The sequence below is a fragment of the Asterias amurensis genome, chromosome 1, assembly GCF_032118995.1.
Source record: "Asterias amurensis chromosome 1, ASM3211899v1".
In the NCBI taxonomy this organism is placed as follows: domain Eukaryota; kingdom Metazoa; phylum Echinodermata; class Asteroidea; order Forcipulatida; family Asteriidae; genus Asterias; species Asterias amurensis.
This window is the reverse complement of record NC_092648.1, coordinates 37,921,453-37,935,181: the sequence shown is the minus strand read 5'-3', so window position 1 is coordinate 37,935,181 and position 13,729 is coordinate 37,921,453. Positions and strand designations below refer to the sequence as shown.

At 32.0% G+C, this 13,729-nt stretch overlaps 1 protein-coding gene across 1 annotated transcript in view; it reads right to left on the bottom strand.

The window, feature by feature from the left end:
* Nucleotides 1-13,729, bottom strand: part of LOC139939183 (BRISC and BRCA1-A complex member 2-like) — a 45,104-nt gene that overhangs the window by 19,380 nt on the left and 11,995 nt on the right. Inside the window, exons 2-3 of the mRNA XM_071934962.1 lie at nucleotides 12,219-12,295; nucleotides 10,400-10,497 (exon numbers count right to left, since the gene is read on the bottom strand). Coding sequence (XP_071791063.1) covers nucleotides 10,400-10,497; nucleotides 12,219-12,295 — 175 coding nt within the window. The remainder of the gene's footprint in view (nucleotides 1-10,399; nucleotides 10,498-12,218; nucleotides 12,296-13,729) is intronic.

Below are 13,729 nucleotides of genomic sequence, written 5' to 3'. Positions count from 1 at the left end.
CCAGCAAAAGTTAATGCCTAAGGAGTCTATAACTGAAGAAAATAATTAAATCGGTTGTGTAACTCTTGAGATATAGTCCCTCTTCCGGTTGACCCGGAATAAGAGGTCAAATCGGGGTCACGGTTACCCAATGCAAATCTATCATGACTAAGGAGTCTATTACTGAAAAAAACTTTGAATTCGGCCGTTCACCTCTTGAGATATAGTGCTGCAAAGAAAAACTCATTAAAGCTTCGAATTACCATAAATAATCACCTGATGACGTCACAGTTTTAAAATTGTGTTTTTCGTACTAACAAATTTCATAAGGTACACGATGGTGTGTAACTTACCCCAATCCAATGCCTTTTACAAAAAAAACTATTAGAACGTACATTCGTTTTAACGAAAACCCTGAACCATCGTAGGATTCCAATGTATGCCTATCGGTTGTGTACAAATCCAATGGAGTATGTCCAGAACACGGTTAGGAAAAAAAATACAATGATGCCAACATCAGGACAGCGTGGTAGACTCCCCTCAAGTAAGTCCTCAATGCAAACAGGTCCACACTGTATTGCAACCACCCATAGAGACAGTGTACAGCAATGATGCCAACATCAGGCCAGCGTGGTAGACTCCCCTCAAGTAAGTCCTCAATGCAAACAGGTCCACACTGTATTGCAACCACCCATAGAGACAGTGTACAGCAATGATGCCAACATCAGGCCAGCGTGGTAGACTCCCCTCAAGTAAGTCCTCAATGCAAACAGGTCCACACTGTATTGCAACCACCCATAGAGACAGTGTACAGCCACGTGAAAGCGACTGCACCCAGTTTAGTGACTACATCCAGAAGTACTACGTTGTACCCATGACGGCAAGATTTTAATTTATTCGTTAATGATAGACGTCCCTTGATTGGTTTTAATGAACGGAAACCATTATTTTTAGAATCAGTGTATTTTTTGACACAAAATATCAAATTCAGGAAACAAACAGATAAATAATTTTGAAGTTAATAAGTTTTTGACCATTTAAATGTTGACATTTGAAGAGCCATTGTGTTTGTGCACAGACACAAAACGTGCAATACATGACGTCTTGGTGACGTCGTCCGGATTTTAAGGCCATGGAATAGTTACACAGTACCCACAAAGTACAAAATTGAAAAAAAAATTGCGATCGGACGTATAGTTTGTGAGATATGGCAGTCTAAAGATTGGCTAATTAAATATTCATGTCGTTATAACTTAGTTAATTAATTATTTAGTTTATGCAAACTACATTTAACTGAAACTTCAAGACCTAAGCTTTAATATGATATAGGTTCTGACTCTTTTATACTAAGCCAAGTATGATTTTTGGCTTTAACAAAATGCCCTGGTTAAACCTATGGGGTTTTGACGGATACAAATAATAATAATAATAATAATAATAATAATAATAATAATAATAATAATAATAATAATAATAATAATAATAATAATAATAATAATAATAATAATAATAATAATAATAATAATAATAATAATAATAATAATAATAATAATAATAATAATAATAATAATAATAATAATAATAATAATAATAATAATAATAATAATAATAATAATAATAATAATAATAATAATAATAATAATAATAATAATAATAATAATAATAATAATAATAATAATAATAATAATAATAATAATAATAATAATAATAACAAATAAAAATCTTGACGATTTCAATAGCTGTTCCGACTAAAGTTCGGAACAGCTAATAATAATAATAATAATAATAATAATAATAATAATAATAATAATAATAATAATAATAATAATAATAATAATAATAATAATAATAATAATAATAATAATAATAATAATAATAATAATAATAATAATAATAATAATAATAATAATAATAATAATAATAATAATAATAATAATAATAATAATAATAATAATAATAATAATAATAATAATAATAATAATAATAATAATAATAATAATAATAATAATAATAATAATAATAATAATAATAATAATAATAATAATAATAATAATAATAATAATAATAATAATAATAATAATAATAATAATAATAATAATAATAATAATAATAATAATAATAATAATAATAATAATAATAATAATAATAATAATAATAATAATAATAATAATAATAATAATAATAATAATAATAATAATAATAATAATAATAATAATAATAATAATAATAATAATAATAATAATAATAATAATAATAATAATAATAATAATAATAATAATAATAATAATAATAATAATAATAATAATAATAATAATAATAATAATAATAATAATAATAATAATAATAATAATAATAATAATAATAATAATAATAATAATAATAATAATAATAATAATAATAATAATAATAATAATAATAATAATAATAATAATAATAATAATAATAATAATAATAATAATAATAATAATAATAATAATAATAATAATAATAATAATAATAATAATAATAATAATAATAATAATAATAATAATAATAATAATAATAATAATAATAATAATAATAATAATAATAATAATAATAATAATAATAATAATAATAATAATAATAATAATAATAATAATAATAATAATAATAATAATAATAATAATAATAATAATAATAATAATAATAATAATAATAATAATAATAATAATAATAATAATAATAATAATAATAATAATAATAATAATAATAATAATAATAATAATAATAATAATAATAATAATAATAATAATAATAATAATAATAATAATAATAATAATAATAATAATAATAATAATAATAATAATAATAATAATAATAATAATAATAATAATAATAATAATAATAATAATAATAATAATAATAATAATAATAATAATAATAATAATAATAATAATAATAATAATAATAATAATAATAATAATAATAATAATAATAATAATAATAATAATAATAATAATAATAATAATAATAATAATAATAATAATAATAATAATAATAATAATAATAATAATAATAATAATAATAATAATAATAATAATAATAATAATAATAATAATAATAATAATAATAATAATAATAATAATAATAATAATAATAATAATAATAATAATAATAATAATAATAATAATAATAATAATAATAATAATAATAATAATAATAATAATAATAATAATAATAATAATAATAATAATAATAATAATAATAATAATAATAATAATAATAATAATAATAATAATAATAATAATAATAATAATAATAATAATAATAATAATAATAATAATAATAATAATAATAATAATAATAATAATAATAATAATAATAATAATAATAACAAATAAAAATCTTGACGATTTCAATAGCTGTACCGACCACTACGTCGGAACAGCTAATAATAATAATAATAATAATAATAATAATAATAATAATAATAATAATAATAATAATAATAATAATAATAATAATAATAATAATAACAAATAAAAATCTTGACGATTTCAATAGCTGTTCCGACCACTACGTCGGAACAGCTAATAATAATAATAATAATAATAATAATAATAATAATAATAATAATAATAATAATAATAATAATAATAACAAATAAAAATCTTGACGATTTCAATAGCTGTTCCGACCACTACGTCAGCTAATACAGCTAATACAGCCAATAGTAAAGTAATAGTAATAGTAATAGTAATAGTAATAGTAATAGTAATAGTAATAGTAATAGTAATAGTAATAGTAATAGTAATAGTAATAGTAATAGTAATAGTAATAGTAATAGTAATAGTAATAGTAATAAACTGCGCCAATAAAGTATCTAAACACTTACAAATGGTCAGATATATCGGAACCTGAAATAGTATGCCAAAAAATAATTATTCATTTCTATTCACCGTTAATTTCTGCACATTTTGACACATCTTGTGCTGCGCTACGATGTTGTTTAGTGGATTTATGGGCACTTGAGTGGCTTAAGGTCGAATTTCAAAAGTTGCAAAAGCCCCTATTCAAGTTAAATCGTTGTATTGTGACGAGTAAGATCAGCGTTTCTTTTGCCCGCCCTTTATAAATGATTTGTTTGTCGCGTTTTGGATAAATCGGTTGCGATGAACATCAGCAATAATTGTCAGTAACCAAGCAAAGGGGTCAAAGATGGGAGGCATACAACAAAATGGGTTAACAGCCAGAATCCCTGATTATGGTAAGACAGGGAAAGGTGTTTCAAGATAACAGGAAAGATGGCTCAACTGACCAAACAGGAAAGAGGACGGATCGTTGGTTTGATAGAAGCCGGTATGTCGATTCGAGCTGCAGCTCATCAAGTTGGAACGTCACCAGCGACGGTCAGTAAAATGGTGGAATGGCTACCAAGCTCAGGGAAATGTGGACAACCTGCCAAGGAGTGGCCGCCCGAGTGTGACTTCTGCAGCAGAAGAAAGTCCATCAAGCCTGACACCACTCTCGAGGGATTGCGACGCATCCTGATCAGGAAATGGCAGGGGATTGACCAGGGACAGATCAGATGTCTCGTTTGGAGTATGAGAAGACGACTCCTTGCCGTTAACAGTAATGGAGGACACACCAAGTATTGAGGACAGGATATCAGCAGTTTTAGAGTTAAAGATACGGCCATAAATTCATGGTCAAGTAAACGAAACGAGTTTGTGTCTTTTGTCTTGATTTTGTCTGTGTGTGAGGCTTGTGTGAGTTCCCTTCTGGAATTGGGGTGAATAGGGGCTTTTGCAACTTTTGAAATTCGACCTTAAGCTACTCAAGTGCCCATAAATCCACCAAACAACATCGTAGCGCAACACAAGATGTGTCAAAATGTGCAGAAATTAACGGTGAATAGAAATTAATAATTATTCTTTGGCATACTATTTCAGGTTCCGATAAATCTGACTATTTGTAAGTGTTTAGATACTTTATTGGCGCAGTTTAGTAATAGTAATAGTAATAGTAATAGTAATAGTAATAGTAATAGTAATAGTAATAGTAATAGTAATAGTAATAGTAATAGTAATAGTAATAGTAATAGTAATAGTAATAGTAATAGTAATAGTAATAGTAATAGTAATAGTAATAGTAATAGTAATAGTAATAGTAATAGTAATAGTAATAGTAATAGTAATAGTAATAGTAATAGTAATAGTAATAGTAATAGTAATAGTAATAGTAATAGTAATAGTAATAGTAATAGTAATAGTAATAGTAATAGTAATAGTAATAGTAATAGTAATAGTAATAGTAATAGTAATAGTAATAGTAATAGTAATAGTAATAGTAATAGTAATAGTAATAGTAATAGTAATAGTAATAATAATAATAATAATAATAATAATAATAATAATAATAATAATAATAATAATAAAACCATTCTTATATAGCCCATATCATCGTGAGGTCCTTATGCGCTGTAAAAGGAAATCAACAATTATTGAACAAAGTAAACAGATATGTTTTTAACCGGGTTTTTAATTGTTCTGAATTGAATTGAATTGAATTGAATTGAAATGAATGGTTTATTCGTCAAGTATATAAAAATACATGAAATTTACAATCCTATTGTACAGCAACATATTATGAAATATTAAAATGTAAAATTGCACAAGTTATACCACAATACCACAATACCACATAAAACAAGAACCTTAATTTAAGAAAAATCATTCAAATTTATATTATAAACAAACAAACAAACAAATGCTAAAACATGAAAGAGTAGTGGACCCCCTCCCCAAACTAAAAGAGGCCCGATTGCACAGGTTATGCCAGAAAATCAAATAAAACAATAATAAACAATTAAAAGACAGTACATAGGGCTGGATGCATTGTAGTTATCTAATAAAATCACAGTTAAAATTATGGATAGCAATAGGTAAAAATGAGTTCTTGAACCTGTTAGTCTTAAGGCTTAGTTGACGGATCCTACCAGATTTGTTGTGAACAATCAGTGGGTTAAGGGGATGTGTGTTGTCAGACAGAATACAGTGGAACTTACTCATAAGTCTATTCTTAACTAATTCCCAAAGACTTCTTATAGATTTTTGTGGTATTAGAGTTCCAGTTCAGCTGATCATCAATTACAGTTCCCAGATACTTGTATTCCTTTACCACTTCAACAGACATGTCATTAATTTTAAAAGGTTGTACAGGTTGAATGTTTTTATTGAAAGTTAAAAACCATTTCTTTTGTTTTATTTACGTTAAGAACTAAGTTATTTCTTTCACACCAATCAACAAACTGATAAACTCCAGTCCTATACTCCGATTCATCATTGCCAGAAATTAATCCAGTCAAGGCTGTGTCATCTGCATATTTAATCACAATACAAGAACTACTTTGAACATTGAAGTCACTTGTGAACAATGAAAACAAAAGAGATGATAACAAACACCCCCTTAAGCACTGGAGTTTCACAGGGGTGTGTGTTATCACCTCTTTTGGAACTCTCTGCCACTTAATCTTAGATCTTGTCTTTGTACCACAACATTCAAATCTCTTCTCAAACTTATCTTATGTCACAGGTTTTCAAGGACTAATTTTGTTGTCCCTGTTTTTCTATTTCTTTTTTTCTTTTTTTTTGTTGGTTTTTACTGCCCCTTGAACACCCAGCAGGGTGGATACGTGCGCATTACAAGTCGTATTATTATTATTATTTTTAATGGAAGCCACATTGGATGGACAGGTGCATCTCCCTACGCCCTCACCCTGCAATGGCAGCCACAATGGGCCGAATTCATAAAAAAGTAGCTATTGCTTTTTCTAGGCTTTTGCTGTATATAAAAACTAAGCAGTTGCTAGCAAGCAAAAGCTTTAGTTAGTTTGAAGAAAAAGTAAAAGCTTATTTTTTGCAAGCAAATGCCACCTTATTACCAAGTGCCTAAATACGTATACATAACAACAACCTTTTGATTGTGTTACTCAGCAATTAGCAATTGCTTGCAGTGTTAATCCTTACAGGGTAGCTTGACCTTTTGCTTTTTCGTGATTTTACAATTTACAGAGAAGATTTCAGAGAAGATTTCATCGGCCTAAGGTGTACAAACCAAGTATTAATTGAGAAGAAATATTCAATCCACCCTATCGTAATTTTGTTTGTTTTGACAAACAAAATGTTTGATCTCCTTTTCTTATCAGTGCCTGTTGTCACATTCTAACTATGCATCCATAAAGTGTTCTTATTTTTGATCTATATACAGCTGTGACAGAAACAGTTTTGTAAAAGGGTCATCCGTGTCAAATCACCAAATGGGTTAAACCCTACCCTCTTCAAATTTGCTCAAATTTTTTTTATGGGGTAATAATGGCTCAACAAGCTCAAATTTCAATTTTCAGCTCTATCCGATAAACGGTTTTCGCGCTACGACATGCTCTTTCTCGTTGATTTTGGTCAAAATGCGCCTGACCTCTGACATTCAAATGACCATAAATCGGTAATCTTTGGGTCAAATTGGTTGAAATTGGTGTCTTTGAAAAGAAAATTGTGTAAGCTTTCCAAATATGTCTTTATTTTTTTTTGTAGGAACATGTTTAGGTATGATAACCTTTTGACCTCTACTTTGACCTTGAATTTGACCTTGTGGATCACGTGATCTCCACAATATAACAAAATTAGAGTTATAATATTTTGGCTTGCCTTCAAGCTCCATTCAAAGTTGCCCTACTGGCCTATTCCTACGCAAAGTACATGTACATAACATACATGTCCATACGTATGTATATCAAGTGAGGCTATGGTCCTCTAGCAACATCATGATATACATATGTATGGACATGTATGTAATGTACATGTACTTTGAATAGGAATAGGCAAGTAGGGCAACTTTGAGCGGAGCCTGAAAGCAAGCCAAAATTATTATATCTCTAATTTTTTTATATTGTTGAGGAAACATATGGGAGTAAATTTTCACCGAAGTTCATCTCCAGATCACGTGATCCACAAGGTCAAATCCAAGGTCAAATTAAAGGTCAAAAGGTTACTAAACCTAAACATGTTCCTACAAAAAAAGTAATGGCAGATTTGGAAAGCTTATGCAATTTACTTTCAAAAGACACCAATTTCAACAAATTTGACCCAATGGTTACCGATTTATGGTTGTTTGAATGTCAGAGGTCAGGCGCATTTTGACCGAAATCAACGAGAAAGTGCATGCCGTAGCACAAAAACCGTTTGTCGGATAGAGCTGAAAAAAAAAATTTGAGCAAATTCAAAGAGGGTAGGGTTTAAAATTGTCTTTTTTTGGGGTGATTTGACACGGAATGACCCAAAAACATAATGCATAATGATAAAATAATAATCACACGTTTGAGACTTGTTTTTCTAAATTGTAGTGATATAAACTAAATACTTTGACTTGAAAAACTATTTTGGCCAATTTCTTTGCATTTTGGGGGTCAACTACCGCCCCCCCCCCCCACACACACACACACGCACACACACACACACGTAATTATAAGGGTTGTGTTTGGATTCCAAAACCATAATATTCTTTTATAAAAAACAGGCAGATTTCGACATCCGCGTTCTTATTTAAAGAATGGTACGTACAGAGAAATTTTCAACACTTTCATGTTATTTGTAATCCCATGGTGGTTTATAGTTACTCAAGTTATAAAGTGATGCGACTGCTTTTAATTTTTGAGGAATGCAGATTTTTCTGCAATGATGAATGGGACTTTAATATCCAGTAAGATAGAATGACAAAACCAACAATACTTGATCAAATTATTTCTAACGAATACAGCTTTGTACAACTACTTTCATGTTGGCAACCTTCTTCAACATGTTGTTTGTCATCCCTGTGTTTCCTAGTGTTTGTAGCAATTGTTGCTTTGACACCCTGAAGTGCCTTTTATTTCCTTCCTACTCGGTAGTGGAGATTTGTCTTATAGCACAGGATGTTTTTGGATGATTTTGACTAGACTTGTGGACAAGTCGTTAACTGCGAACTGCTGGTTGCCGACTTCTATTCCCCACTACTCTGGTTGCCGACTTCTACTCACCGCGTGGGACCATAAACGACTTGTCCACCAGTCTAGATTTTGACCAAAGCTGCACTCTCCCTCTCTTGACAACCTTTTGACCACAACTCTATGCAGCCTTTACAAAACTGCTTTAATTAAGCTCCTTAATAACGCATGCTTCATCGCACATGAATAGCGCTTTATTAAGAACCTTCAAGCAATTGCCCAGCTAGCCAAAGCAAAAGGTTATGTATATTATGTTGGGCGCGATCGGTCAATCTGCGCGATCAACCGATCGCGCTGCGCTATTGAAAGATCAATTAAGATCAATCGGTCGCGCAGCAATCGGTCGATCGCGCAACAATCGGTCGATCGCGCAATGAACATCTTTGCGCGATTGACCGATCGCGCTACGAGTATTTTTTCCCATTATCAGCCGACCGCGCAGGAAAGGCTTTGCGCGATCGACCGATAGTGCATGAAAAGTTTTGCGCGATCAACCGATCGTGCAGGAAAAAGTTTGCGCGATCTACCGATCGTGCACGAATGGGTTTGCGCAATCGACCAATCGTGCAGGAATGGTTTCGCCCGTTCGACCGATTGTGCAGGTAAACCATTCCTTGGGGCGATTTCTCAAAGCAATAAAATTCATAGCAAGACAAATTTTCAGTATCACCATAGTGATTTATATTGTGACGTCACACTTTTGTTAGCAACTCTGATTGATTTGCAGTTACGATCAATGTTACATCTTTGTGAATTTGACCCCTGAACATCGGCCGATCGCGCCAAACAATTCCTGCACAATTGGCCGATCGCGCAAAACCATTCCTGCACAATCGGCCGCTCGTTCATAACCATTCCTGCACAATAGGCCGATCGCGCAAAACCATTCCTGCACAATCGGCCGATTGCGCCGAGCCATTCCCACACGATCGGTTGATCGCGCATGTTCGTTGCTGAATGTGCCGGATGGACAGGTGCTCGGTGCCTGTGCTTAAAAGCAATTGCTAGTTTTTTTCGAATTTGGCCCAATGGATGGGCAGGTGCATCTCCCTACCCCCTACCCCCAGGGTCCCAACTACTATAGGATCAACCAGCAATGGCAGCCACAATGGATGGACAGGTGCTCGGTGCCTGTGCTTATAAACAAATGCTAGTTTTTTATGAATTGGGCCCAATGGATGGGCAGGTGCATCTCTTTACTGCACTAATCTTCTGTATTCACTGTTCACCCTTCACACTTTGACGCTCAAGATACACAAAGCAGAACTTCAAATGATGGTAGACCTGTGCAGGTCTTTTGGGTAACAGCTGTGGTTGTGATTGGTAAAAGCATCGAGGGGCACAAGCATCGAAAATCAACATGGGCTTTAAGCTTGATCAAGGATGATGTTGATCAACATCCTCAGTTATTTTACCAACCTTTATGTCCTCTATATCAGGCATGAATCCGAAGTCATGGGAATTAAAGATGAAATCAGGAGGCTCTGATGGATGCATACTGTCCAGCATGACCTGCCCTGTAGTAGTAAACATTGAAATTAAAAAGGTTGCATACATGAAAGAAATAACAAGAACATCATTTAAATAATATAATAATTATGATAAAAACTAGCCATGGAATGTTATATTAAGAGTGAATAGATCTGTTGCAGAAGGCGGCGCTGTTGGGAACAGCGAGGATCCTAAAAAAGACCCTCGACGTAGCCCGACTCAAGGAGTTACCGGCACAAATGAAAATATGATCTTTCTTTCATGTCCTTTGCATGCTGTGATAAGATGAAATAATAATATTAATAATAATAATAATAATATGCGGCGCTTTTGGGAACAGCGAGGATCCTGAAAAAGACCCTCGTGTAAGGCTACGGGACGTAGCCCTACTCAAGGAGGTACCAGCACAAATGAAAATATGATCTTTCTTTCATGTCTTTTGCAGGCTGTGATAAGATGAAATAATAATATTAATAATAATATTAATATTAATAATATGCGGCACTTTTGGGAACAGCGAGGATCCTGAAAAAGACCCTCGAGATCTAAGGCTACGGGACGTTGCCCGACTCAAGGAGTTACAGGCACAAATGAAAATATGACCTTTCTTTTGCATGCTGTGATAAGATGAAATAATAATATTAATAACAATATTAATAATAATAACAATATGCGGCGCTTTTGGGAACAACGAGGATCCTGAAAAAGAACCTCGAGTGTAAGGCTACGGGACGTAGCCCTACTCAAGGAGGTACCGGCACAAATGAAAATATGATCTTTCTTTTGCATGCTGTGATAAGATGAAATAATAATAAAAAAATTCACCCTGCTGGGTGTTCAAGGCGCTGGGTGTATAAATTATTGGTCCTATTTTTGTAATGTCCCAAGTCTGGTCTCTTGTCACATAAGTAAATTAACAAATATTAAGAAATACCTTGGACAGTTTGCAGACTCTGATTTGTCAAAACTCGATCACGTGGGGATGTATTTACGTTTGATAAAGGAAGCTTTGCTCTGGAAGCTAGCGACCTAAAGCAGCATGCATTTGCGCTTTGCGCCGTATAGCATGCTAATCCTCTTAATTTCATTGGCACACTTTGCGCACATTGATGTACATGTACGAGTACATTGATGTAATGCATAAAGCGACACTGGACATTGGCGCACAAAGAACAGTTATTGTTGAATCAATTGCCTCCTTTGAGGGTGCTAAACAGACCATTATTTTACTGGTCACTGGTCCCAAAGCATCAGTAATGTGATTGATGCATGAAAGAGATCGGAGCCATCGAAAGCTTAATTATGGCACCTTAACATGGAATATCGCCAAGAGAAAAGTCACAAAATTTTGACAGTTTTAGCCTTTTGTTAAAAGGGTATTTATTTATGGGAATAGCAGTGTGATGACCCAGTCTTCACTGCGTGGTAATGACTTTGGCTGGCACTGCATGTTAACGGACCTCGCCGCAGCGCCAGCCACCAGCCCGGTTATTACTTTACATTGCCACACAGTGAAGACCTGGTCCGTAGTTGTTATTCCCTAATTCAATGCACCATTAAAGTATAAAGGGACCAGATTTCTTCTTATTATCCCAGTTTACCCTACCATCTTTTTAAATGGTCTTTTACTCAGACCCTACTTGTACATTTGCCATATGGTGACCAAAATGTTTAAACAGGTGATCGTTGGATCCAAGTTATGATCCAATAATGGGGCTAGTATAACCAATATCAATAGCATACTTACATATCAAAGTATTTCCAGCAAATGGAATCTGAATCTTGAATCGATCACAGCAATGTCTCTGTGTAATGGTATGTCTCCTTCAAAGAAAATCAGTTCAAAGTTGAAAACCATGGAAATGTTGTTGAGCACTAGTAATCATGCTAAACAATGGTACATGTAATATACATACAGGTAAATCTGTGTACACAAAGATTAAAACAGAAACCCTACCCTTTTTTTTTTTTTTTTTTTTTTTTACTGTTTTCATGCTAGTCAATTTTGTTGGCAATTTTGACTAAAATGTACTTACATGTACATTGTACATAATAATAATAGTGGCTTCTGATTTAGCGCACCCATGTCTGTCACCCAGTGACACTCCTGGCGCTGTAATGAACAGTATTTCCTGCCACATGTGGGGCTACGTTTGAACTATGAGACCTAATTCTGAAGTTTTTAAAACTACCTTGTACTCTGTCTTCATAACCAACCGGCTAAATTTGTTTTTATTAGTGTCTTAAAGCCAGTGGACACTTTCGGTAAACAGTGTTGTCCACGGCCCACACTTTGTGTATCACAACTTATATATAAACAACAAACCTGTGAAAATTTAGGCTCAATTGGTCATCGGAGTCGGGAGAAAATAACGGGAAAACCCACCCTTGTTCCGCACCGTTTGCCGTCTCATGACATGTGTTTACTATTAATCCGTAATTCTCGTTGTCGAGAATTGTTTTCTCAAAAAGTAAAGCGTTTCATGGAATAATATTTCAAGAGAAGTCTTTTACCACTACCTTCTGTAAACCCTGTAAGTTATTTGTAAATCGGTCAACTTTTTTGATGTTTCTGTTCCGAAAGTGTATAATGGCTTTAATAAGAAAGAGAAAATAGATTCCAAATCTGTCACTTATTTTGATTTAGGAGTATTTCAAGGTGACCCCTTTGAAAAAGAGGTGCCCACATTTGGAGCAAAAAAAATCTTGCTCCGGGAAAAAAAAAAATCTTGCTCCGGAAAAAAAAAAAAATATTGCTCCGGGAAAAAAAACCCAACATTTTTTAACAGAAATTTATTTAATATAAATTTGGTTTGCGGTAACACAATGTGTGTATCTACTTGCCAGGTAGAGTTTGTTCTTAGAGAACTGTCTTGCTTTATTCTACTACCGCAGAGTAGATTGTTCGGGTGTTCTGGAGACTTCTCAGTTCTGAAAAGAACTGTCCTGCTTATTAACTATTACCTGGGCGGATGGTAAAGAAATAGGCTGGGACTACTACTTTAGCTTATAAGATGTACTAACTGTACTACCGCGGAGTCAGTTTTTGGGTTGGTCTCTATGTTTCGACTAGCTTGCTCAAGTCATCGTTGACGAAAAAATGTTTCAAAATGCATTAAAAACCTCTTCAGTATGCTTCAAACTCACATGAGGTACATTGTACACAGGAGATGTTGCTGTTAGTGTGGAGGTACGATTGTGTCAGATTATTTCCCCTAAAAAGATAAATTTGTGGCGAAAATGATGTCAAAAATCCTC